General features: G+C 49.8%; 1 protein-coding gene across 1 annotated transcript; it reads right to left on the bottom strand.

The window, feature by feature from the left end:
- On the bottom strand, window positions 1–26745 carry ITGAD (integrin subunit alpha D). Its single transcript, XM_043455994.1, has 30 exons — window positions 26598–26745; window positions 24877–24982; window positions 22657–22760; window positions 22451–22521; window positions 22201–22315; window positions 17907–18037; window positions 16858–17003; window positions 15918–16071; window positions 15669–15819; window positions 15042–15115; window positions 13444–13573; window positions 13176–13318; window positions 12875–13015; window positions 12573–12782; window positions 11607–11737; window positions 11331–11488; window positions 9921–10075; window positions 9582–9713; window positions 7518–7591; window positions 7080–7221; window positions 4707–4820; window positions 4516–4595; window positions 4326–4409; window positions 2339–2417; window positions 2074–2181; window positions 1897–1974; window positions 1593–1706; window positions 1352–1453; window positions 833–943; window positions 1–387 (listed from the first exon to the last, which is right to left on the bottom strand). The coding sequence occupies exons 1-30, from the start codon at window positions 26641–26643 to the stop codon at window positions 271–273; spliced, it is 3501 nt and encodes a 1166-aa protein (XP_043311929.1). The 5' UTR covers window positions 26644–26745; the 3' UTR covers window positions 1–270.
- Between the last annotated feature and the right edge of the window lie 825 nt (window positions 26746–27570).

Below are 27570 nucleotides of genomic sequence, written 5' to 3'. Positions count from 1 at the left end.
TTATCTTATAAGCATCCTCATTTAATGTGACAGTTCTTATACATAAGAGAATTCACACTGGCGTCATGCCTGCTTCTGTGAAAAGTGGGTCATCACCGAAGAAGTCTGGTGGATATGGAAAAATATAAAAATCCTTTGACCCCTTGGGAAGATGACTTGGCACCTGGTAAGATGCTTGGGCCAGTCCCCGCAGAAGTTATTTTCCCGGAAGTGGATTGGTAGGTGAAGCCAAGGTCAGCCAATGGGAATAGACATAAATGGGAAAGTGGATTATTCGGACAAAGGTGGATCTGGGGTCTCACTGTGGATATCTTCCCCGTTGAGTGCAGCAGTGTCTTCAGGCTGGTTATCCATCATTTCTTTGTATTGACGTTTGAAGAAGCCACACTACGAAGGGAAATAAATCAGAAAATCTGGATAAGAGGGAAGAATAGGAAGTTGGGAGTAGGAGGAAGCTGAGACAGAAGGGAACTAAGCAGCCTTGCATTTGTGTGTCAGAACACTTATGTGAACAACAGCTATCACCGATTGAGTGTTTGCTGTGTGCCAAGCTCTGATGTGTACACATCATTCATAGATTCTGCATATGCTGGCCTCATTTCTGTCTTGTTTCAGCCATTCTGTGATGTAGGCATTATTATCATTTCAAAAATGAAGAAAGAGGCTCAGAGAGGTTGGGCAACTTGCCTGACATTAAACAGTGAGTAAGAGCCAAAATGTGTACCTAGACCAGCCTGACTCCATTGTCTGAGTTCTTCCCTCTGTACGATCCTGTCTATGGGAGGGCAGGGTGGGATGCTGGCGGTCTCAGGAGTGGGGTGAAAACACTCACCTTGTACAGTAGGGCTGTGATGAGGGCCAGGAGCAGCAGTCCTCCCATGGAGCTGCTCACAAGGAGGGGCATGGGGTTGTAGACCTCATACTCTTCTAGCACCATCTCCACCTGATTTGGGGATTTGGGGGTCAGAAAGTATCAGGCCTCCCACATTCCCATTTTTTTTTCTAAACTGTGTCATACAGCATGGGGGCTCTTAGCTCCCCAACCAGGGATCGAACCCTCTCCTGCTGCATCCATGCATTGGAGGTGTGGAGTTTTAACCGTTGGACCACCAGGGAAGTTACTCAGTTTCCCAGTCCTTAACTCCCTTCCTTCCTTCATCAGGCTCTGCCTCAAGAGGTGACATACAGAAGCCCTCATGGGCTTAGGGATGATCCCATCCAGGGGCCTCCATCCATCCTTCCTCTCTGCAAACTTGCGAGCCCTGCCCCGCCCCCCAACCACTCAGCATCACAGACTTAGCATCAGGAGCCCTCTGACCAGCCCGGCCACTGCCTACCACACGGTCACTACCTGGGCTCTCAAAAATGCCTCCTGTCCTGAAATCTGGGTGTACACAGATCTGTTGAATGTGACTTCAGCCATACTCACGACCAACGTCTTCTTCTGCAGCAACTGCAAAAGAGAAGGGGAGAGCTGGGAACTAGCTCTATAGGGGGCAGGGGGCACGCAGGCAGCTCAGGGATAGAGAAACACCCTGGCTTGAGGGGGCCACAGACACTTCAAGCCCCATCTGAGTCGAGGAAGGACATACCTGGCTGGCCCAGCCGAAGCTGAGTTTGCCCTTTAGGATGAAGTCAAGCTCCTCCTGGATGCCGAAGGAGGGGATGTCACAGCGGAACCTCAGGCAGTCAGCGATGGAGCAGTTCTGGGAACAGGAAAGGAGTGAAGTTGAAGATCTTCACTTAAGCAGGAACCACAAGAGAGAATGAAATCTAGCTGATTTGGGGATGGGGAATAGATAAACCATTGGAGGATGTAAACATGGCTCTGAAGCTTAGCAATCCATTTCCCGGGAGCCTAGCGCCCAGCTGGTCTTGCGGTGGGACCTTTCTCACCAGCACAAGACTGCTTGGCATCTGGGTCTGGAAATCCGGCTGCTGGGGAGGTTCCCTCTCTGACACACAGGGGAGACTCTAGGGAAAGAGAGAAATAGCTACAGGATGATCTGCTGGTTGGAGGGTATGGGCATTGTGGGATCAGACTCTGGGGAGTGACAGAAGGGAGGCAGGCACCTGTGAAGGGGCCACCAACGCCACATCCCACACGGCCACACCGTTCAGCAGGACGGGGACCCAGAAATGAACGCTGATGGCCAGATCACGCTGACTCAGGTTATTCACCTGCAGAAGACAGAGACAAAACATGACTGTGGTCCCTGGAGCATCCCAAGTCCCACCCCTTTCCTGGCTCCTGCTCCCAGCTCTTCTCTATCCTTCCCGCACCAGCTCCCTCTGTCCCCACAGGAGGGGCAGACATGGATACTCCCTGGCCTCTCACACGATATCGATGCTCAGCTTCTCTTGTGCTCTTCTGGTCAGAAGTTGAAAAATTGAAGTACTTGGTGGATTCTTCTTGCCTGGAGAGAGAGAGGGCTTATGGGTGAAAACAGCCCGGGGACCATCCTTGGTTGCACCCTAGTCTGCTGGGAAGGGACCCAGTGGGTGACCCAGGGGATCGATGATGGTCCCCATGTGCCTGTGCAGCCTCAATTTTAGCCTCAGTCAGGGAACTAGATCTCACACGTGCAACTGACAGATCCTGCATGCCACCACTAAGACCCTGTGCAGCCAAATAAATAAATATTTAAAAGGGGGGTATAACAATATCATAGACCTAATAGGAGGGTTGGGCTTCCCCGGTGGCTGAGATGGTAAAGAACCTGCTGGCAATGCAGAAGACTCAGATTCGACCCCTGGGTCAGGAAGATCCCCTGGAGAAGGGAATGGCTACCCACTCCAGTATTCTTGCCTGGACAATTCCATGGACAGAGGAGCCTGGTGGTCTACAGTCCTTGGGGGTCACAAAGAGTCAGACACAACTGAGTGACTAACACTGCTACTAATAGAAGGGTTAAATTATGTAAATATCTGTAAAGTACTTAACACGAGGCCTGGCATGTCAGAAGTATATAAATTGTAAGCTTTCATTGTGCGTTTTAGTGTTTTCCCATGGATAGAAGGGGAAATTCACACATAGAGTTTGGAAGGGCAATGACACTGCTTGACCCCCTTTTCTAGTTCCCCTAAAAATTGGTACGTCAGCAGCAGCATCGAACTCTGCCCCATGGCAATATTATAAGCTTCTGACCAACTCTAAAGTCTCTGGAATTTAGCCAGGTAGGCGAGGCCCCTTGTCTTGCTTCCAGCCTGGCCTGGCCCCGCTCCCTCCCCACTTTCAGAACCGGAGCAGCAGGCCTGCACCTGCCTTTCCTGTGGCCTGCTGAGCCTGTGCTGGTACAAACCATCCCAACAGTTTCTCACGTCTCTGTTCTCCCCTGAGTTGTGTGAAAACCTGACCTTTCTTTGATCTGTGTGGTGACAGACCATATCCTGTTGGAGACAAGCTCCCCACTTCAGAGTATTCAGAAAAGCCTCAGCTCTTAATCTAGTAGATTCAGCTCAGCATATTTGTGTTTGGCCCAAAGGCTAGAGTTGGCTTCATGTTAAAGGAAGTCTGCACCTTGGAGAGGGAAGAGGGGATGCACAGGGGTGGCAAGGTGTGTGTGTCCCACCAGCAGGTCAATTCATCAGAGGAGAACCGAGAATTATGGGATATGGTGGTGCAGTGGATAAGAATCCGCCTGCCCACGCCGGGGACACAGGTTCAATCTCTGGTCTGGGATGATCCCACATGCTTTGGGGCAACTAAGCCCGAGCACCACAGCTACTGAAGCCTGCATGCTATAGGGCCTGTGAACCCGTGTGTGTCAACTACTGAAGCCCATTTGTTTGGAGCCTATGCTCTGCAACAAGAGAAGCCACAGCAACTAGAGAGTAGCCCCTGATGTCCAAAACTAGAGAAAGCCTACAGGCAGTAGTGAAGACCCAGTGCAGCCAAAACTAAACAAATAAATAACAAATAAATATAAGTAAAAAAAAAAAAAGAATTATGGGACATGGTGTGCTTAATCGCTTAGTTGTGTTGGACTCTTTTCAACCCTATGGACTATATCCCACCAGGCTCCTCTGTCCATGAGATTCTCCAGGCAAGAATACTGGAGTGGGTAGCCATTCCCTTCTCCAGGGGATCTTCCCAACCCAGGGATCAAATCCAGGTCTCATGCATTGCAGGTGGATTCTTTACCGTCTGAGCCGCCAGGGAAGCTATGGTGCTATGCTGCAAGTATATGGCTGATCAACAAGAATTCTTATGTGAGAAATCAGAGGGGCTAGCTTAGATACCCATCCTCAAAAGAACAGGCTAGCTGGCAGGGGGAGGTACTAGGTTTGGAGGAAGGTCCAAGGGGAGGACAGGGATTAAGTACCTGCTGATCACTGTGTAGACAGCATATTTCACTGGGAGCTCCAGCTGGGAGGTAGTCTTGTTGGATGTAGGTTTATTATTTTCACTGGAGGGAGAGAAGGGTGCCTGGTTGGGAAGGAATCCAGGAAGAGTCTCCGGCTGGAGCATGGAACAGGAGAGAGAGGGACACACCCTACCTGGCCTGAGCTCACCTGCTTACATTGGCCCTGAGATGCAACTTATCTCCTAGGGTGGCCTTGTAGGAGACATCAAATGTGACCATGAAGGTGCCCTGAGGGAGAAGAAGGAAGGGTTGAGGAGAGGGAGGGCCACGGTGGAGAGAGGGAAGGAAATGGGGTCAGGATGAGGGAGAAGATCAGTGAGAATTGGGGGAAGCTCCGACCTTAATGCCCTCACGGAAGATGGGGTGGTTGATGCTACAGCTGCTGCTCTTCAGGCCCTCGTTTCTGGTGGGCACTGCTTCACATGCCAGGCGCAGGGGACGCTGACCAGGTTGCTTCAAAGGAGAAGGAATTTTTAAAACCTTAGCCACATGCATATACAGGCTTGATGCAAAACAGTGGTGGCATTGCAAAGTCGTAGGGGAAGCTCTCAGTAAATGGTTCTGGGAGAATTGGCCCATACAAAACAAGCAAAGAAATGAACAAACACTGGATCCCTACCTCACTCCATACATTAGAATAAACCCCAACTGAATTAAAGACTTAAATGTAAAAGGCAAAATTATAAATCTCTTAGAAGATAATAGAGGGGAAGGTCTTTACAACCATAGAGTCGGGAAGTACTTCTTAAACATGATACACACATAAAATACTAAATACAAAGGGAAGGTTGGATAAAAATCAACCACAATCAAATTAAGACCATCTAGGGAAGGAAAGTCAGTTAATCCCAAAGGAAACCAACCCTGAATATTCATTGGAAGGACTGATGCTGAAGCTCCAATACTTTGGGCACCTGATATGATAAACTGACTCATTTGGAAAAGACCCTGATGCTGGGAAAGGAGAAGGGGGTAGAAGAGGATGAGATGGTTAGATAACATCACCAACTCAACAGACGTGAATTTGAGCAAGCTCCCAAGAGATAGTGGAGGACAGAGAAGCCTGGTGTGTTGCAGTCCGTGGGGTCGCAGAGTCAGACATGCTTTAGTGACTGAGATCTAGAGAACAAACTAGTGGTCACCAGTGGGGAGAAGAATGAAGGGAGAAGCATACAGATCAAGTGTCAGAGGTGCAGACTGCTGTTTATAAAATAAAAAAGATGCAAGGATATATTATGCAGCACAGGGAATATAACCAATGTTTTATAATAATTTTTAATTGAATATAATCTATAAAATACTGAATTGTTATCTTGTACACCTGAAATTAATATAAGATTGTAAATCAACAATACTTTAAAAGTTTCAGAAAAAAGGAACATACAATATGTTTCCTTATGGCAGAAAGCGAGGAGCCTCTTGATGAAAATTAAAGAGGAGAGTGAAAAGGCTGGCTTAAAACTGAACATTCCAAAAAACAAAGATCATGGCATTCAGTCCCATTGCTTCATGGAAAATAGAAGGGGAAACAATGGTAACAGTGACAGACTTTATTTTCTTGGGCTCAAAAATCACTGCAGATGGTGGTGCAGCCATGAAATTAAAAGACACTTATTCCTTGGAAGAAAAGCTATGACCAACCTAGACAGCATATTAAAAAGCAGAGACATTATTTTGCTGACAAAGGTCCATCTAGTCAAAGCTATTCTTTTTCCAGTAGTCATGTATAGATGTAAGAGTTAGACGATAAAGAAAGCTGAGTGCCGAAGTATTGATGGTTTTAAACTGTGGTGTTAGAGAAGACTCTTGAGAGTCCTTTGTACTGCAAGGAGATCAAACCAGTTAATCTTAAAGGAAATCAGTCCTGAATATTCATTGGAAGGACTGATGCTGAAGCTCCAATACTTCGGTCATCTGATGTGAAGAAATGACTCATTGGAAAAGACCCTGATACTGGGAAAGATTGAAGGCAGGAGAAGGGGATGACAGAGGATGAGATGGTTGGATGGCATCACTGACTCGATGGACATGAGTTTGAGCAAACTCTGGGAGTTGGTGATGGACAGGGAAGCCTGGCGTGCTGCAGTCCATGGAGTTGCAAAGAGTTGGACATGATTGAGTGACTGAATTGAACTGAACTGAACATGGTTCCATTTATATAAAGTTCAAATATTGGCAAAACTCAACAGCATTATCTAGGGATATATTTATGGGTGGTAAAGAAATACAAGGAATTGAGTATTACAAGGCAGAATAGTGATTACCTTTGCAGAGAGTATGAGGTTAGGATGAGGAAAGTTATATAAAGGGCTTCTGGAGGTTCTAGAAGTGCTTTATTTCTTTTCTTTTCTTTTTATTAATATTTTGACTTTGCCACACAGCATGTAGGATCTTAGTTCCCCAACCAGGGATTGATCCCCCGCCCCCTGCATTGGCAGTGCGGAGTCTTAACCACTGGACCACCAGGAAAATCCTCCCATCTTTTAAATGTATTATTATTTTAAAAAATCCTTTGGAGTGCTTTATTTCTTGATCTAGATGTTAATTGCATAGACGTTTGCTTAATATTTAGTTATTAAACTATATATATGCCCTGTGCACTTCTCTCTTTGTGTGTGTTGTATATTTCATCATAGAAAAAATTAAAGGAACCTATTATAACCCGGAGCAGGAGAGAGGTCCCAGCCACTGAAGGCCAAGGAAGCTGTTTACCTGGATTGCTAACGTGCGTCGATAGGACAGCCCTGCTGGGTAGTAGAAGCTGATCACTGTTCCATAGGAATCCTCGCCCTCATTGGACACCATCGCTATCACATTGAGCTCCAGGGAGCTCCCCACCACCAGGATCTCCAACCTGAACAAGGAAAGACAAGATTGGGAGAGAGACTCCGAGGAAGTAGGTTGGAATTGAATCAGGAGTAGGGGCAGGGCTGTGGGAACGCATGAGCTACATGCTGATGACCTTCCAATCAAAAGTGGATTCATGTTAATATATGGCAAAACCAATACAATATTGTAAAGTAATAAATAAAAAAGCACTTCTTCGTTAGAAGGAGAGGCAAAGGGAAACAGAGGGACTTCCCATCCTATGAGAATGGGGGCCCCCAAAGCTTTAGTGTATGGCTATGAAAGGAGACGGCACTCACTCACCCTGAGAAGCTCAGGTTGACACTGAGGTCCCCTTCACAAAGGTGATCTTGCCCACAGTTCTTCTCAAAGGGGAGCTGCAGCAAAACAGTACATTCTCTTCCCATCCGTGTCTCAGTCCATCCCCAGTCTCATTAGGAACACTCGTCAGCACTGAGCATTACTGAGCATCTACCCTGGGCTAGACTCTGTTCTAGCACTCACTGTCCTAGACTCTGGCAAAGAGGTGAGGTGGACAGTGCGGGAGGGGTAGTTAGAATATATATGAAAGAGAAGACAAGATCCTTGGCTTCAAAGAACGTAACATTTAGTTGAGGAGTCAAATTCAACTGGAACAAGCATTCAGCAAACATTATTAATAGTCAATAACGAGACACGTTCTGCACTCGGAAAGGTGGCAACTGCAGGTGAATTAGACATGGTGGTTCTTACATTCAAGGAGCCTACAGCCCCGAGGGATCCACAGAAGTAGAGGCAGATGGCTATCAGCACTGGTATTTGGCCTGGCATCACCATGACACGGTAAGAGGCCGGAGAAGAAGTGACAGGTGCTGAGCAGTGGTTTTCAAAAGAGAAGGAGATAAGACTGGGGCTCTGGGGAGGAGAGGAGATCTTTGAGGTGGAGAGAAGATGTTTTTCCAAATAAGAAATATGACATGCAGGAAAGGTATAGAAATCAACTGCCAAACCATGTCTTCATCTGCTTGTTCTGTTGCCCTTACTAGGAACACTGTGAGCAATTACAGGGACCTGTAGTCACTTGATGGTGCCTCCTCTTGAAAACAGAAAGGAGCTGTAGCATGAAAAAGAAAGACAGACAACATGGACAAAGACACAGAGGTAGAAATGAGAGAAGTTGGGTGACGTCCCCAGCAGGCTGATGGTCAAGACTCCATGCTTCCTGTTATATAACACAGGGGGCTCAGCTTGGTCCTCTGTGATGACCTAGGGAGTGGGATGGGAGGGCTGGAGGAAGGCTCAAGAGAGAGGCGGTATATGCATATTTATAGCTGATTCGTGTTGTACAGCAGAAATCAACACAATACTGGAAAGCAATTATCCTCCGATTTAAAAAATTGCATCTGACTAGAAATGATTGTGAAGTCACCACCTGATATCACTTATATGTGGAGTCTAAAATATGACCCCAATGAACCTATCTACGAGACAGAAACAGAATCAAAGATATAGAGAACAGATTGGTAGTTGCCAAGGGGGAGAGAAAGGGAGAGGGTTGGGTTGGGAGTTTGGGATTAGCAGATGCAAACTGGTATATACAGAATGGATAAACACCAAAGTCCTACTGTGTAGCACAGGGAACTATACTCAATATCCTGTGATAGACCATAATGGAAAAGAATATGAAAAGCGTGTATATGTATGGATAATTTGAGTCGCTTTGCTGTACAACAGAAATTAACACAACATTGTAATTCTACTATGTGTGTGTGTGCATGCTAAGTCACTTCAGTTGTGTCCCACCCTTTGTGACCCCATGGACTGTGGCCCTCCAGGCTCCTCTGTCCATGGGATTCTCCAGGCAAGAATATTGGAGTGGGTTGCCATGCCCCCTCTCCAGGGGATCTTCCCAACCCAGGGATTGGGAAGAATCCTCGTCTTCTACATCTCCTGCACTGGCAGGCAGGTTCTTTACCACTAGAGCCACCTGGAAAGCCCAATTCAACTGTACCTCAAAAGAAAAAAAAAAGATTCCATAGTCCACTACAGGGGGTGCAGGTTTGATCCCTGGTCAAGGAACCAAGATCCCATGGGCCAAGTGACACAGTCAAAATTAAAAAAAGATTAAATAAATTAAAATGTGAGCTTAAAAAAATAAAAAGTTTGAAGGGTCTGCAGAATGAGAACCAGAGAGTTTATGTTGGGGCAAAGTGGATAATCAGCTGAGATGTGGGTAGGGCTCCAAGCTGGGCCGGGCTGTGGTAATGGGGTGGAAGCATGTTAGATTTGATGTGGTTTCGTGGGCATCTGGGAGCCACCCTAGGTTCTGCAGCACACAGAGACACAGCGAGAGTCAGAATGTCCCTGGGACTTCCTAGGAAGACTCACGGAGGCCGTGAAGAGGTCCTGGGAGCCCACAGCCAGCACGGGGCGGAGGTTCTGAGATGAGGCGATGGGCTCCCCAACCAGGGAGAAGTTGAGTCGCAGGATAATGGGGTTCACCATGTCCTCCACACAGTCCTGGAGAAGAAGGGGCTTTAAAGACCTGTTCTCCTCCTCATTACTGGCTACACCACATCCACGCCTCAGAAACCCGGTTCCGCAGCCCCAACTTTCCCCTCTCCGCCCCAGGCTCCCCGCCTTTCCTGCCTCATTCAGGAGGGAGTGGAGGTGTCAGAGGCTGGCCTTGGGCTCCTTCCTCCCTCTCCCTCAACCCTCAATCCTCACTGGTAAAAGCAGCTTCATGGAGTCACAGTGCTCTCCCAGCCCTAGGGTTTTTCTTCGAGTCAAAGTCCAGTTCTTGGTCTCACCAAAAACAGCACGAGAAATCAGCCGACCTGGATCCAACGCCAGATCATATGTGACAGAGCATCGGACGTCACCTGAAGCAGAAGGGACGGAAGATGGAAAGTGAGAGAAACGTGAAGTTTCTGTTTTCATTTTTTCATGCAATGGAGATTCACTGAGCACTTTCTGTGGGCCATGGACCGTACCAGGTGCTGGGATACAGGTGGAGAAGATGGAGAAATATGGTCCCTGCCCTCCTGAGCTCGCAGCCTAGAAATGGAGACCAGCACAAAGGACATAACATCACAGCGTGATCCCTGCAAGGGCCAGATCCTCAGTGGTACCAGAGAGGGCTTGCTAACTCAGATCTGGCGATCAGAGATGCCTTCCTGGATGGACCTTGTCTGAGCTTTAACCTAGAGGATAAGCAGGGGTCAGGTGAAAAGTAGGGAGGGGAAAATCCCATATTTGGGGAACGGTGTCTAAGACCAGAAGGGAGAGGGAGGCTAGTACATTAATTAAAAATTATATGGAGGAGGGCTTCCTGGGTAGTTTAATGGTGAAGAATCTGCCTGTCAATGCAGGATACACAGGTTTGATTCTTGATCTTGGAAGATCCCACACACTGTGAAGCAACTGAGCTCATTTGCCACAACTTCGGAAGCCCTTGCGCCCTAAAGCCTGTGCTCCACGCCAAGAGAAGCCTCTGCACTGCAACTAGAGAAAAGCCCGTGCAGCAAGGAAGACCCAGCACAGCCAAATATAAATAAAAATTTTTTAAGTGTATGGACAGAATTCCCCTGCAGACCAGTAGTTAGGACTCCATGCTTTCACTGCCGGGGGGCCAGGAGTTCGACCCCTGGTCAGAGAACTAAGATCTAGCAAGACCCGTGGTGTGGCCAGAAAAGAAAAAGTGGGGGAGTGCTTGGAGTAAGGGAGGTTGGAGAGGCAGAGGGGCCAAATCAGCGGGCTCACAGTGGGCAAGAATTTTAGTCTTTATAAATGCAACGTGGGAGCGGGTGAGGAGTGGTGAACTGTGTTCAGGGCCAATCAAGGTAACTACACCCGGTGCAGAGTGGGTGGGGGAGAGCAAGAATAGCCACGGACACAGCTCAAAGTGGGTGGGAGGGAGAAGCCTTGTCCTCTGGGAAGGTGGAAAAGAGGGCAGACCTCCGATGTATCCTGGAGAAGGAACCTAAAGGCCTGGGTGTGGGAAGAGGGAGGGAGAGGGGCAGTTGGGTGGATGTGGAGGTGAGATCTGGGTTCCAGGCTCCATCCTGTCCTGAGGATAGGGCTGGGGGGGGGGCGCCTCTGGGAGGTAAGGGTCTGGTCTACCAGGAGGAAGCTCACCTAGGCGATCCTGTGAGCTTTTGTGGATGGTGAGACAGACTGTGGCGTGCCCAGCTTCCATGGTGGTGGTCAGCTCATCCCAGCACTGATACACAGCCTTTGTCACCTCCGGGGGTGTGAATTTCATAGTCACGTTCACTTTCAGCACCGGCAGGCTCCTGAGGGTGCATGAGGGGCTGAGGACCACCCTCTGGCCTCCGGTGGGGAGAACAAGGGAGAGGGCGGCTTGGTGAATCAGGCACAGGGGACAGGTGGCGGGGAGGGGGAAGTGGTCACCTGAGCAGCAATGCGTGTCCCCGGGCCCCCACAGCAAGGTCCACCAGCCCATCCTTCGTGAGGTCCTGACCCCCGCTCAGCGAACGCCCGAAATACTGGAGCCCGAGGGAGAGCTGGGAGCCTGTGATCCGCTGGCCGGAGAGAGAAAAAAGAAGTGCAAGTCAGGGGAAGGGGATGGGAAAGGTTTGAGAAGGAAGATTTGGAAAGGATACTGAATAGAGTGGTTGAAGAGAGTGGAGGGGACATCCCTGGTGGTCCAGTGGTTAAGATTCCACGCTTCCAGTGAAGGGGGCATGGGTTTGATCCCTGATTGGGGAACTAAGATCCCACATGTCACAGGGTACAGCCAAAAAATAAAGTAGTAATAAAAATAAAATTTAAAAAAAGGAGGAGAGGAGTGGAGAGCAAACAAAATGAGGTCCCCAGGGTCCCAAGACAGAGATCGGAGCACTTTTGGTCCAATGAGGACCTTGAGGATACAAGTTAATGACAAAATCAAAACATAATGAAGAGAGCATAACAGATTCATTTACTCATCCTCTATACGTTCATTCACAAATATCGGAGGAATGGACAGTTTAGTGCTGTCCTCGAGTTATCTTTACAAGAAGTCAATGGAATTTGCTCATCTTTTTATGTTTCACAAAAGGAAATCAAGGGTTCACAGAGGCCAAGTCAGTCACTTGCCTAAAGCCACACAGCCCACAGGGCTGGTCAGGCATTTGACCTGGGGCCTGTGATCTCTTAACCGCTAAGCGGCTCATACAGTTTGAAGTCTGTTTGGAGTCAAAGGAGAAGAAGAGAGAGCATTTATGCTTAGCTGGGCCAGGGGCAATTCAGGGAAATAAACCACTAAAAGGGGCAGGGGAATGGTCACCGCTGAGACTGGACCAGAGGTGGCATCAAGTGAACCTAAGACATGGGAAAGGAGGTGAACAGAAGAGGTTGAAGGCTGGGGGGCCTCACCTGGCTGTGAGAGGGGCTGATGCCCAGTTCTGAGGTTCCGTGGAACAGGTAGACAGCACCCTGGTTCTCCTGCTCTCCCGGGGCCCCAATGGCCACATCCACCAGCCTGTCCCCATTCACATCCCCCATCGTTGTCAGGGCTGCCCCAAAGCGGCTCCAGGGGTGGCCGGGCTCCCCTCGCAGGACAGCATTACACTTCCACTTAGCTCTCTGCAGAATGAGAATGGTGTCAGGGCTCAATCCAGGTGACCCTTCCACCCACACCCAGATCCCACCCAGCCCGGGTCTCATCAGCTACTCACCCGCCCGGGAAAGGGGCACACAGACACCTGGCCCCCCTGGGTCTGCTCGTAGAAATGGGGGGCCCCGATGAGGACCAGGTCAGAGCTACTATCTCCATTCACATCCACGGAGCAGAGGGAGGCCCCGAAGTAGGAGCCGATCTGGAGGGCAGAGTCTGGAGTCAGCCTGTCTGCCCTCTGCCAGGGGCATGCTCCCTGGGCCAAGTCCCACCTCTTCCCAGACACCAACACCTCCCCCATAGGCCCTGCACCCCCTTCCTCTCCTCCTCCTCTGCCCCTGGAGACCCCCTCCACACTCAACCTGGCTCCCTGTGATTTCAGCCTTTTGCTTCCATTGCCTGGACTCCTGGGTGAAGAGGACCACCTTCCCGGTGTGCTGATGGCGGGGGGCCCCCAGGATCAGGTTCTGTTGCCCCTTCCAAAGGGCCAGCTCTGTGGAGTAACCTGAAGGTGCCAGGGCTCAGCACCGAGGCTTCCCCAGCCCTGTCCCCTCATCCCCCACCCCCGGGCCCCTGTCCTTCCCAGGCAGCCCATCTCCTGCCCAGCCCACAGCCGCAGCCTTGTCTCACCCAGGTAAGAATCCCTCATGTCCACGTGCTCCTGGGACATGTTGATGAAGGTGGGGTTCTTATTTTGGGGGTACAAGAAGGCACCTCCAGACCAGCTGAAGCTCCCCACAGCCCCCAGAACAGGTCCATCCTGGGAGGAAAGGATTCCAGGGTGAGCAGGTGGGAAGAAGACAGCCTATTCGGAAGAAATGCCTGCCGCTGACTCCGCCCACTCATCTGGAATTCTCTCTTGTCATTTCTAGCTCTCATCAGCAACCTCGTGTTCCTGACTCCTACATCTCTCAGTCCATCCCCACTGCCACTGTCAGAGTCACCCCAGCGCCTCTCACCCACTGTCTTTCTGCCTCCTCGCTTGTTCTCCTCTGCTTCATCTGCTGTCCCAGAGTTGAGCTTTTTAAACCCAAATGTGCAGCCGCTACCCTGCTGGCAAACCAAGGTGACTCCCTGTCACCAAACCACCGAGGGTGGCATTTAGTATCCTTCGCAATCAAGTCTATGGAGTTACCCTGTGTTCCAGAACACACCAACCCTCTGACCTGGACACTCCTCTCTCCTTTTTCTGGGACTCAGCTCCTCTCTCCAGAAGAGTCAACCTCAAAGTTTCGTCTGTGAGATGTTCCTGGGCTCCCTCAGAAAGTGCTAGGCATTTCCTCCTCTGAATACTTTGTTTATTGCCTTTTCAAACTCTTGATTATGGCTAATTTAGGACATATACAAAAGTCAAAAGGAACGTGTAATGAACCCATTAGTACCTGTGACCTGGCATCACTGATTAATCCATGACAAACTTTGTTCCATTTCTCCGTCCCCCTCAATTGCCCTCAAAATTATTCTGGGTAAGGAGCTTCGCTGGTGGTCCAGGAGCTAAGACTCTGCACTCCAAATGCAGGGAGCCGGGGTTCATTCCCTGGTCAGGGAACTAGATTCTACATGCCACAGTTAAGATGTGGTGCAGGCAAATAAATACATCAATAAAAATTATTCTGGATAATATCCTTCTGGAAATTTTGAACACATACCTCCTTTCAGACAATTGTCTGTCTCTATCGTTATTTTGAACTGAACTGACCGTCACTTCTCTGGTCTTCATGACCTGGTCTTTCTTAACTCTCCAGCCCTCTCTCCATCCTGCCACTAGCTCCCTCTGCTCCAGCTGCGCTGGCCCTTCTCTCACTCTAGTGTAGTAACCCCATTCCTGCCTCAGGACCTTTGCACCTGCTGTTTCCTCTACTTGGAGCAATCTCTCCCTAGATATTTCCAGGCCTCACCCTTTCGCATCATTCAGCCTCAATGGTTATTCCTTAGCCCTCCTCTGATCACCTCTTTTTTTCTGTGGCAGTGCTTAGCACTGTCTGAAAGTCTTTCATTTCTTTGTTTTTTATCATCTCCTCCCACTAGTTATGCACTCCAGGAGAGCAGGGACCTCAGCAATCCAGTTCTCTGCTGTGCTTCTAGCACCTATATTCGCTGCCTGCCTGTCTCTCCCAGACTAGACAGTGAGCTTGAGGATTGAGTCCACTTTCTTGTTTATTCTGAGTCCCGGCTCCCAGCCCCAGGCTGGTGCCTGAGACTCTTAATCAAGCACACGCTCCACCCACCATTGTGAGGATGGAACTGAAGCCTTCTTGAGACATCTCATGCTGGAAGGAGCTACTTGCCGTCGACTGGGTTCCTGTGGGGGAAATGGGTCATTCAGGCTCCCAGAGACCTAGAGACCGTGAGGATTCAGAGCAGAGAGAGGAGAATGTGGTCTGGGGCTTGGGTTCTGGGTAATGATTTGGGGCAAGCTAGAGTAGGGATCCAGAAGGAAGACTCTTGGACTGCAAGGAGATCGAACCAGCCAATCCTAAAGGAAATCAACAGTGAATGTGCACTGGAAGGACTGATGCTGAAGCTCCAATACTTTGGCCACCTATGTGAAGAGCCAACTCATTGGAAAAGACCCTGATGCTGGGAAAGATTGAGGGCGGGAGAAGAAGGGGGCAACAGAGGATGAGATGGTTGCATGGCATCACCGACTCACTGGACATGAGTTTGAGCAAGCTCTGGGAGATAGTGAAGGACAGGCAAGCCTGGAGTGCTGCAGTCCACGGAGTCGCAAAGAGTCGGACACGACGGAGCTACTCAACAAGAACAACACAAGTAGGGACAGATCCTCGGGACTGTGGGGGACAGTTGGGTCTTGGCTCTTTCAATTTCGACACCTAAACTCACTCCCCATTTACCCTCAACTGCAAAGATCTTCTCCTGAAGCTGCTTTTGGATGCTGCTGAGTGCTGCAAAGTTGTCCACCATGAACACGTGCTCATCCGAAGGCTTGGAGCCAATGATGTCCAGCTCCTGCCTGGCAGTGTGTGCCTGGAAAGCATCTCCCACCTGCGGCAGAGAGGCACATGAGGAGGAGGGGCCCGCCAGCCCTTCTTCCTGGGGGAGGCGAAGGCTGAGTCTGGGGGAGCCAAGAGGAAGGGACGCACCCCGATGGCGTAACGGATGATGTTGGCTTTCTCTGCCTCAGGGATGACGTCGCTGTATTTCAGGGGGTCTTTAAATTTCTCCCCGTCTGTGATGACAATGATGATTTTCCTGGCATTCGTACGGGCCCCATTCCTTCTGTGAAATAGTTCTCTCCTGTCAAGGAAGAAAGAGGGGGGTGACTCTACTGAGCTCTGGGAAGCAATCATTTGCAGCACTAGAAGCTCCTCTGGAGAGACCCGGGAGGCTTGGTACCCTGAGACTCAGGCATTCATATTGACAAAAATTACTGGCCCCAGCACCTAAGCCATTTTCTTCCTGGGCCACCTGGCCCCCAGTGTTGGGCAGTATATAGAGAGCAAGAATGGATGAGGGATGAGGAAGAGAAAGGAGCTGAGTGGGGAGAAAGGTGCAAAGAAGACACTTGGCGATAATTCCTGAGTCCCTTCCAGGGAGGTAAAGAGGAGCTGCATTTTTTTTTTTTTTTAAATAAAATCCAAAGCTGTTTATCTCGCACTTCTTGGGCAGAAGCACTGCGCTCACGTTATCTCGTTTAATCCTTCCAACCAAGTTGTGAATTTATCCTCATGTGACAGTTTTCCAAGACTTAGAAAAAGCCGATTACTCCAACGGTGACCCAGGTAGCAACCTGGGAGCCAGGATGGGAACGGAGAAGCAAACCCAGATGGGCTCAGAGTCCAGCCAATCCAGAGCCAGGCAAAGGGGAAACACACTGCAGAGGAGTCCGGCCCTCACCCTGGCTCAGGGTGCAACCAGTGATGGGACCAGAAACACCCCAGGAAGACTGCCTGCGGCCCCCTCACTTCCCCGTGAGCCCTTTCTCCAGATCCTCCTTCAAACACTAGAAAGGGCTGGGTAGACCCAGCGCCAGATAGCGGAGGGGAAGCCTTTCATCTTCAGGCAGCGGGGGTTGGAGCTTACACCACTTTCTGGATACCGGTGGCTGTGAACGTCAGACCATTCAGCTGGGCGATGGGATCCACCAGGCTCCGAGAGCTCCTAGTGGTCTGAAATTGGCTGAAGGTGAAGTGAGTCTTCATAAGGTTTGAATACTGCATCAGCGAGAACTGTGAAGGCCAAGAAAAGGGCCGTTGAGTTCAGGAGTTGTTTTTTTTTTTTTTTTTTTTTAAGGAAGTTTTAAATTTTGGAATAATTTTGCACTTACAAACCATGTTCCACGTGATTTTGAGGCCCGACAAGTATATATTGAAACCCAGAAAAAGAAAACTGGAAAATCAGAGCTAAATACTGCTTCTTTCATAGTTTACAAAGAATAACCTTGCTGACTACCATATTTGTTAAATTTAGATTAAAAAATTTTTTTATAATATACAAAATCAATTTGAAGTCTATATTTCCTTGTTTCTCAAGAATTTATGGGCTTCCCAGGTGGCTCAACGGTAAAGAATCCACCTGCCAATGCAGGAGACTCAGGAGACGTGGGTTTGATCCCTAAGTTGGGAAGATCCCCTGGAGAAGGAAATGGTAAACCATTCCAGTATTATTGCCTGGGAAATCCCATGGACATTTGGGCAACAAGAATTTATACAACACACACCACACACACACACACACACACACACACACACACTGGTTACTGGGAAATAAAATAATAAGATAAAGAAATCATGAGTTATATGGAAAACATGATAAAGAATTTGGCCAAGTTACCTTCAGTCAAATTTCACAGCAAAATTATTTGATATTTCTTTCAATGTATTTAAATAGCAAAAACCTATTTCCTGTGGCATGTGGGGAAATAGTAAGTGTGATGGGGGAACCTCCTCTCAGGTCAGGTCTCCAACTGGCCCTGCATGGTGACCATGCCTTGACCTTGGACCCTAGCTTCCTCAAGGCACAGGCCTATTGATCCAGCCCCCAGTGATGCCAGGCAGCCTCCCAGGTTGGCCTTCCCAGAGGTAGACCCTCACCCATCCCACTCCCCAGGCCTCAGAGGGCCTAGTCCTCACCTGCGTGTCGGTGCCCTTGGACAGGTCCATCACAGCTCTGACAAAGTCCTTCATTCGTTTAAAGTCAGCTCGGTCAATGCTGCCAGAGCCATCAATCAAGAAGGCGATGTCTATCTCTTGATTTGGACACTCTGCAGAGAGGGAGAGAGGAATCAGAAACACATGTTTGAGGGGACTTCCCTGGTGGTCTGCCAATGCAGGGGACATGAGTTTGATCCCTGATCCGGGGAGATTCCATATGCCTCGGGGCAACTAAGGGGTGCATCACAACTAGTAAGCCTATGCACCCTAGCCTGTGCCCTGCAACAAGAAAAGCCACTGCAATGAGAAGCCTGCACACCACAACTGGAGAGCAGCCCCTGCTTGCTGCAACTAGAGAAAGCCTGCGTGCAGGAACAAAGACCCAGTTCAGTCAAAAGTAAATAAATAAATTTTTAAAATAGAAACTCATGTGTGGGTCGCAGCCACTTCCTGGGGCCCAGAAACCCTTTCTGCCCCACAGAGTCAGGGAGCCATTCTTGGCGCAGAGACCAACCCCCACACTATTCACAGAGGAGGTCCAAATTTGTTGTCTCAGCCCCTTCTCCCTTTAGCAGAGTCCCTGTTTCTCCCCTCCTCCCACAAGGCTTACAAAACGGGAGAAAGAAGTAGAGTGTGGGGGCCGGGTGGGCCCCTCACTCTGTTAGTCAACAAATATTTATTGATTACACACGTCAGGGATACTGTGGAGCATGCATGTGTGTGCGCGCGCGCGTGCGCTAAGTCGCTTCAGTTGTGTCCAACTCTTTGCGATCCTATGGACTGAATACTGTCCATGGTATTTCCCAGGCAAGATACTTAAACATTGCCATTTCCTCCTCCAGGTGACATTCCTGACTCAAGGATCGAACCCCTGTCTCCTGCTTGGCAGATGGATTCTTTAGCACGTAGCCACCTGGGCACCCATGGGATTATCGCGAAGATAAAAAGAAAGAATATGTCAGTGCCACTCTCTCCATTCGTCCCACCCTCTCCTTCCCACGCTGTGTCCTAATCAGCACAGGGATCCCTGCTCAGCGCTCGGCGATGACCTAGAGCGGTGGGGTGGGGGAGTGGGAGGGAGGCTCGGGAGGGAGGGGACACATGTATAGGTATAGCTGACTCACTTTACAGCAGAAACTAACAGAACAATGTAAAGGAGTCCTACTCCAGTTTAAAAAAGGAATGAATATGTCCATAAAGTACTTAAGACACAGGGCTTGGCGCCCCACAAGGGTAGTTGTTATGACCATCATCACCATATTCCAGGCATTTTTCTGTGCCCAAGGACACACTTGGAGCAGATGCTAAGGTGTGCTCCCAAGACCTGTCCCCCATCAGGATGGAGGTGCTCATTCCCAGCTGTAGGGAGTTGGCTGTCAACGGCTCCCAGTGGAGTTTCTCCTAGGTGTCACCCTACTCAAAAGGGAGGTGTCTTGCCCAAGGTTAAACTTCCTGCTCCAGGGGGCAACCTGTACCCAGCCATTCTCCAAGCTCCCGGTGGCGAGACTGAGGCCTCTCCCAGTCTACCCTCTCCATCTCCTCAGTCCTGCTTCCCTCATACTCTTATGGGGGTTGCTCCTGAGAATATTCTCAAGGGAGCCTCAGAGTCCATCTCTAGGGAAATCTGATTGCAGACCAAAGCTTTATAAAAAATCTCATTCCTGCCCTTGTGGAGTCCACACAGTAGTGGAGAGACACAGTATATGCACATGAAGAAAATAAGACATTTCAGGCTGTCCCCAGACTTACGTAGGGGGTTGTGGTCTCCGTGCAAAACCCAGCTGATGCCTCTACCAGCACCCCACATCCTGTGTTGGTCTCGGGGTGCTGGGAGATCAGGCCACCACAGCGTTGAGGTGTGAGGCTGAGCTGTGGCAGCTGGCCTCAGGTCACTGAAGCAAAAATGCCTTCTCCCAGCTCCTCACTCCTCCCCCACCCTGCCTGCTCAACCATCACCAGTGCTGAGAAGAAATGGAAGAATGGAAGGTCACTTTCCTCCCCACTTCCTTGAAGACTAGGAAATCCAGCCACTAGGAAATCCAGCCATCCACACGGCAGGCTGAATGTGTGGTCAGGTGCTCCCAAGCTGGGTAGCTGGTGTTTTCTGCAACCATATCTTGTACCCACTGTTTTAGCTGCATGACAAAATCCCCCTCCCCTCCACATGCTCTCTCAGACCAGGCCTGTGGCCAGTTCCCTTGCAACATCACTTCTGTTTCTTGCCCTTTTTATTGTATCCCACAGCAGGCACCTGGCTGTAGCTGATTGCCTTCTGGAAAAAGAACCAAGCCAATCAGGCAAGGTTGGTTCAAGCTCTGGACTCTGCCACTTCCTAAAGTGGAAACTCATCTCTCTGAGCCTCAGTCTTCTCATCTATAAAACGGGAATCATCCTGGCCTCCAAGAGGATCTTATGAGGACCTAGAAGGTGATGCACACCCAGCACCCAGTACCCAACACTGCCTGGCACACAGTCCTTCCACATCTAGTCAAACTTGCCTTGTCTGCACCAGCTTTACACAGGTATGTCCCATTTTCATCAGACATCACACCTCATGAGCCCCTGAAACATCTAAGAGAAGACATTTACCACTTAGTGTTCAAAGCCACCTCTCCTGCCCTGTTGCAGACATCCCTGGTGGGGTCTGGGACCCACAAGAGTCTTGGCCACTCTCTCTGTCCCCTCTGTAGACTCTACCCTCACAACTTTGGGGGCTATTTCTGCTGCTGCTTCACTTTTGGCTAAAAGCCCACAAAGTCTGGGTTTGTGTTTTCTCTGGGCCAAAACATATGCCTTGGGACTCTCCTGGTGGTCCAATGGTTAAGAATCTGCCTGCCAATGCAGGGAACATGGGTTCAATCCCTGGTCCGGGTGGTAAGACCCGCATGCTGTGGGACAGCTAAGCCTATGTGCCACAGGTCCTGAGCCCAAGCTCTACAGCCCGTGCTCCGCAACAAGAGAAGTCACTGCAGTGAGAAGCCCACACACCACAACTAGAGAGTGACCCCTACTCAGTGCGGCTAGAGAAAGCCTGCGTAGCAGTGAAGACCCAGTGCAGCCATAAATAAATGGATAAGTAAGCAACAACAACAACAAAACATGGGCCTTGTGTGGCCCCTGGCTCTCACTGGGGGCCCATTGTTTCCTTTGATGCCATGCACGGGGCTGTTTATCTGTGCCTGCCTCCTGGTCCAAACAGATAGTCTTCAGTTAGAAAATCAGTCCTAAAGGCAATCACATACACATGCCAGGCTGGAGTCTAACCACTTAGACATGTATATTAAACCTTTTTAATCCTAATAACCACCTCAATTATTAAGTTCCATTTTACCAATGAGGAAACTGAGGCCCAGAGAATGAAGCCACTTGCCCAAGGACACAGAAGATGAACTTGTAAAGACTGACCCTCAGAGGACTTTGCTGGTGGCTCAATGGTTAAGAATCTGCCTTGAAATACAGGATACTTGGGTTCGATCCCTGGTCTGGGAAGGTTCCACATGCCTCGGAGCAACTAAGCCCATACACCACAACTACTGAAGCCCGTATGCTCTTGAGCCTGGGAGTTGCAACTACTGAGTCCATGTGCTGCAACTACTGAGATGTGTATGCACTCTAGAGCCCATGCTCTGAAACAAGAGAAGCCACCACAGTGAAGCAATAAAGACTCAGCACAGCCATAAATTTAAAAAAAGAAAGAAAGAAAAAAGACTGACTCTCAGAGAGAGAGACTGCTGCAGGGACCACCTAGGCACCATTCTCTGTGGGAGACATCAGTGCTGGCAAAACTGTGCCTCACACTCCCTGTGATCAGGTCCTTTTCTGCCCTTGTAAGGGGAAGAGTGAGTCTGGGGGTGTCTTGGCAGCCTAGCAGAATGCCCCAGGACTGCCTCCCTCTTGGATTCTTGGATCTACGGTCCTCACCTCACGTTTTCACCACCCAAAGCCCTTCCTCTGGAAACCAGGAGGCACCCCAGCACCTGTTGGTTGATGTGGGACCCTCATGGCTCCTGCAGCACCCTGAGGCTTCTTCCCACCCCGTCAGAGTCATCATGGCTCGCCCAGCTTAGGGGTCCTGCTGTGACTACACCTCCTGTCAGGCCAGACTGTGCCCCCAGCCCCTGCTGAGCTTGCCAGGCCCTCTGGGAGGGGGCCCGGGGCACAAGAGGCCCAGGAAACAAAGACTCAGGAGGTGGAGACCCAAGTTTCATGCTCTGTTCGCATGAGTGTTTCCAGCACGTGCTCCACCCAGAACTGGCGCCTCTGGGGGACATACCTGGCAGGGCGGCGGGGACCGTCCGGATGATCTGCAGGTGGGAGTCCAGCAGGAGGCAAGTGCCTTTTATGTACATGTTCACCCCACAGGCTTTGTGCACAGTCGGGCCGCAGGCCTGGGGGCAGAGGCCCGTGTGGGTGAGGGGGGCCCCAGAACACGCCCCCTCCTTCTCCCTCAGCCCCAGCCTCCTCTGCCCGCCCCGTCACTCTGTTTCTCCCTCAAGACCCTCCAGGGACCCAGAAACACTCACCAACAGCTGGGAGAGATGGGTGGAGGCCGCCAGGGACAGGCCCAGGGACATGTCCACAGCCTCTGAGGTGGCTGAGAGGGCAGACACACAGGGTCACACCCACGGGTACACCCTCACCTGGGGGGACAGTCTGGGCTGGAGGCTGAGGAGGGGGCAGTCCGGTGTAGGAGGGTTGAAGGACCCAATCCCTGGGGCGAGTCACTCACTGTTCAGCGAGATGGGCTGACAACCACGGGTGGCAGGCGTGCAGTCGTACAAACGTCCCGTTTTGTTGACTGTGACCACCTCCAAGGGGGCTCCCACCACCAGTCTGGAAGTACAACCAGGACAGACAGTTGCGGGAGGGGTGGGGGTATGGGGCACTTTGGGTGAAGAAGTGTCATGGGGAAGTGAGATTTCATGAGGGGAGCTCTTGGCCCCAGCTTGTGTGAGGCTATTCAAAATCAGAGCCTGAGTCTAACCCACAGAGGCTGAAAGGCCATGCTGGGCTTTCTGTTTGTCTGTTTGGGTACATGTGCGTATATATAAATATACATGTATTTGTGTATGCAAATAGTTTGAGAGTTTGTGTATGTGTGTGTTTTAACATTCACTCAGAATAAAACTGTTCAGAACAAAAATAGCATTTCCCAACCTCAAGTCAGTGCTGTTTGTCTCCTTGGAGCCATCATTCTGAGAGAGCCATTGTTCCAAGAAATAGGTCACCTCAAGTTAAATGGAAAAATGTCCTGAAGCCAATAGATAATTCTGTAATTATTGGACTATTTATTTATTTATTTACACTTTTATTTATTTATTTGGCTGCTCCAGGTCTTAGTTGCAGCAATGTGGGATCTAGTTCCCCGATCAGGGGTTGAACCTGGGCCCCCTGCATTGGGAGCATGGAGTCTTAGCCACTGGACCACAAGGAAATTCCCAAATTGAATAATTTAAATATGATAAACAATTTAATTTAAAGCAGCTGTATCAGAAACTGCTTCATATCATTTACATCCATTTATAAATGCAACTGTTTATTTGCAAAACACCTTGAGAGGAGAGAATTTTTTAATTTGGAAAAATGTTCTCATTACCAACAATCTCGCTATTCAGATGAGGGAACTAGACAAGTACTAATGTATTTTAACTGATTAGTCACTCAAGACTTGTTGAATCGGCATTTAAAGATTCATTCTAGAGGACCATTCCCTTATGGAAACCTGAAATCCTTGTTTGTCTAAGATTTGAGGATGACACTGAATCAGGTGGTTGGAGACGTAGCCATTTGGTTTCTTCTGGCACAATCGGCTAAATAAACTTTTAGTCTTAAACTATTGACCTACAGGTTTTTTTCTTTTTATACCCCAACCCATTCTTTACATGATAGCTCAAGCTTTTCATTATCACTCAGCAGAAACCAGGAAAAACAGTAGCTTTGTAGCAATCAGAATGTCATCCAATATATATTATATACTTGATTGGAAAGTCACTCAGTTGTGTCCGACTCTTTGCAACCCCATGGACTAAAGTACTGGTGAACAGCAGACAATCAAGAGTTTCATTTTTTAAAAAAATAGGGCCTGAACACAAATTGACGGTAAGTGGGACAGAAGCTGTCTGGATTTGTTGGGTGTTGTGTGGTCGTGTGGGGCTCAAGGGAAGCCAGTGAGGGGAAGTGCTGGAGAGAGTCTACATCTTGTTCTAGGTGGTTGTTACCTGGATGTGAAAATTTTATGTGAAAAATTTATTGAGTTGGACCTTCTAGATTCATGCATATCAATCCCTGTTCAAAACAAAGAAAACAAAACTCTAGGGCCTGACGTCTGCTTCCAAGTCCTCAGCCTGCCAGTCGAGGGAGAAAGGAGCAGGGATGTACATGTAGGACTCAACGACCTCCGTGTGCTCCTTCTTGGCTAACTGAAATTCCTGTGCTCTCAGGCTCATTGCCAGTGCCACCGCCTCTGTGAAGTCCTCCTGGAATTCCCTCCTGGGTTTCATGTCTCCCTTCCTGTGGCTCCCAGACTTTGGTTATGCTCGCCTCACATTGTGACTTCAACTCCTTGGGTCCCTGTCTCTGGGACCCGAGAATGTGCCCTTCTGGAGGCAGCGTGGGTACATAATTTGCCGATTCCAATGCAAAATAAAACTATGAGGCCTCCTGTTCTTGGAAAAAAGATTTTATCTCCCTTTCTTCTACGGGCCCTCCATCTCTGCTGTCATTGTGTTTCCTATTTGCTATTTAGTGTCACACTCCTTCATGCACCAGGAATACAGCATAAATCCTTAGAGGCTGGGCAAGCCAGGTACAGCAGACCTAACCTTGCCCGCCTCATGCAGTTGTTGTGGACAGGTTTGTAGCCCAGGCGGCCCTTCCTCCAGGTGGTAGCAATCAGAATGCCAGCCTGCAGGCCAAGGGGGCGGAGTTGGGGAAAGTGGGCGGGGCCTACCTAGATTTGTCAAACTGGACCACGCTCTGGCCAAAGCTGGCTCCGTCCTCTTGGAAGACCAGGGGCTCCTCCACATCCAAGTTGAATCCATGATAAGAAGCCAGGCCTGAGGAATACCGGGAGGTGGGGTTGGGGAGAACAGTCAGAGAAGCCCCTTCTCCTTTGGACCCCTGACTTCTCGGGGTCCTGACACCCACCATGCTCAGCCTTGGTTCCCCATTTGCCCCGGAGAAAGGCATTCTGATTATTGCCACCTGTGTGGTTCCCGTGTCTCCTTCTCCCTTAAAAATAGTCTAATCACAATACAGAGGGCAACCATCCAGAGAAATACGCCTCACCCACAGTCTGAAATTAGGCCAGTCACCTCCTGGTAGGTTAGATAGAGCAGGAATATTCCTTAAAGATAAAGTGACTGTACAATTTATTGTCTAAACTGGGACCTTCCAAGAGGGAAGGGGGCACCATTAATAATTATACCAGGGACATTGGTACCACCTCCAGGCAAACTAGGGCGTATGGTCATTCCACTTAAAAACCGTCCTGCTGCATCTTCCATTAGGCTTGGGGAACAGACTTAGAATTCTGTGACTTGTTATTTGTCATTTTGTATTCTCCATGTCCTCATTCCTGGTGCCCGGCTCTAAGGGGACAAGGACAACTGCACCTCCCTTGTCTTGGTGCCCGGAACCGTGCCCGGCCCTTAGCAGGTGACTTTAGCATTTACTGACTGACTCTGAACCACGCAGCAGGTCACTGACACAGCTGGGATTCCAATTCAATCTCCAGATTCTTGACTCATCCCAGAGGCTAAGCTAGAAAGCCCCAGGGGCAGACACTTTACATTTCAAGAGCTTTTCCCAACCGCTTCTCCCACAACCAATCACCTTTCCTCTCCATTCCTCCTAGAAGCCTGGTTGTCTCTGGATGGAGGAGCTGACTCCAACCCCAAGAGTAGGGAAGCTTTAAGGAGACCAGGCATCAGGCCAGGCAATGACAAGGAGGGTCCAGACACCTGAACCCTGGGGCTCTGGGCAGAGGCCAGATGTTTAGGGTGCTGGTCCTTACTGAGGCCACATGCAAGGGAGCCTCACATCCAACATCTTCTTCACAAAGGGTGATTCTATTCCTAGTCTGGAAGCAGCCCCTGTGATCTGACAGGTAGAGGATACCAAGGGATGCAGACTCAGGTGCCTCAGGGGCCAGGCAGGTAACATCAAAGAGTGAAGTGGGCGGGTCTGAGCCCCAGGAGATAAAGGGGGCAGCCATTCCCAGGCTCTGGTACCCAGAGCAGCCAGACCTTCCCATTTCTCAAGAGAAGCTGGAAAGACTCAGGAGATGTGCAGGACCAAGGAGGTGCCATCTAAACTAAAGTCTTCCCATCTCTTGTGGATGGTGTGGCCTCCCCTCCCAGGGGCCCTGGGGCAGACACCCCTCACTTCCAGCACCCACTCCAGGGCCCCCAGGAGAGGAAGGGAGAGGGAAGCCATGGGCAACCTGGAGAGCAGCTCACCTTCCACCCAAGCATAACCCATGAGCCCACTTCCCTCAGCTTTGCCCGGCTCCTGCCCCTCCCCAGATTCCAGGCTATTCCTCCCACCACACTAGACTGGACAGAGTCCTCTCCTTTTCCTTCAGCTCCTCCTGCCTGCCCTGCCAGGCAGAGACCACTGCTCCCCCCACCCACAACAAGGCTTCTCACAGCCCCGAGGACCCCCACTCACCAGTCAGGAACAGCACAACGGCAAAGGCCATCCCCAAGCAGCTCATCAGAAAAAAAAGAAGAAGGCCGGGCAGCAGAGCACTGGAGGGTGCTCAGTGTTTCGGGGGGAGTTAAAATAATGAGTCAGGGCTTGACGTGGCAGGAGGAAGGCTCGGTGAGGAAGTACTTGGTTATTTATAGAAAGGCTGGGGCCCAAGACACCTTGCGGAAAAGCTCCCATACTCCTTCCCATTCTACCTCCAGGGAGTTGGCTTCCCTGGCTGTCCCAGACCACCCTCTCCCCCCGCCCTTAAGACTCGCTTGATGCCCAGGGTCCTGGGAGCTCTCTGGGGCCTCGGGAATCAGGCTGCATATGAGTGGAAGAGGCAGGACAGAGAGCGGAGAAGGCCCTCTGCATGGACATGAGCCTGGAGAGGAGCAGACCACTGCCTGGGTACTGGGGGTACCCAGGAGTAGGGTACTTGTAGGGGCTGGAGCATGGCTAAGGGTGTTGTTTAAAGAATCAGAGCCCAGGGACTTCCCTGTGGTCCAGTGGTTAAGACTTCACACTTCAAATGCAGGGAGTGAGGATTTGACCCCTAGTTGATGAACCAAGATTCCCACATGCTGGGTGGCACGGCTAAAAAATACTTAAAAAAAAAAATCATTTGTAAAGAATAAAGAAGCAGAGTCCAGCAAGAGGAGAATGGACAACCACACTGGTAAATTCCTACAGTGCATTTACTAGTCAGCAATAAAAGAGAGCTGACCAAAGATATGGGTAACAACGTGGGTGAATTTCAACTTTGTCATAAGTGGAAGCAGACAGACACCAGAACTGCATAATAAGAATCCTTTCATAGGAACAGGTGAAATTAATCTAGGAAGCTGGAAATCAGAAGAGTGATGGCCTCTCGAGGGGTGGGGATGTCTAACGTGTTAAATTTAACATTCAACACACAATATTTTAACATCTGTTACACTGCTAAGTCACT

This window comes from Cervus canadensis, chromosome 32 (assembly GCF_019320065.1).
Source record: "Cervus canadensis isolate Bull #8, Minnesota chromosome 32, ASM1932006v1, whole genome shotgun sequence".
Lineage (NCBI taxonomy): Eukaryota > Metazoa > Chordata > Mammalia > Artiodactyla > Cervidae > Cervus > Cervus canadensis.
This window is presented reverse-complemented; position numbering and strand designations above follow the sequence as displayed.

Bases quoted from the DNA above. Each gene is read 5' to 3' on its own strand.
- ITGAD (XM_043455994.1), bottom strand. From the start codon at position 26,643: ATGAGCTGCTTGGGGATGGCCTTTGCCGTTGTGCTGTTCCTGACTG. The intron at 18,038-22,200 runs GTATGTCCCCCA...CCCTCTCTGCAG, and splicing joins GGTCCCCGCCGCCCTGCCAG to AGTGTCCAAATCAAGAGATA. The intron at 4,821-7,079 runs GTAAACAGCTTC...TCTCCTTTGAAG, and splicing joins GACGCACGTTAGCAATCCAG to CAACCTGGTCAGCGTCCCCT.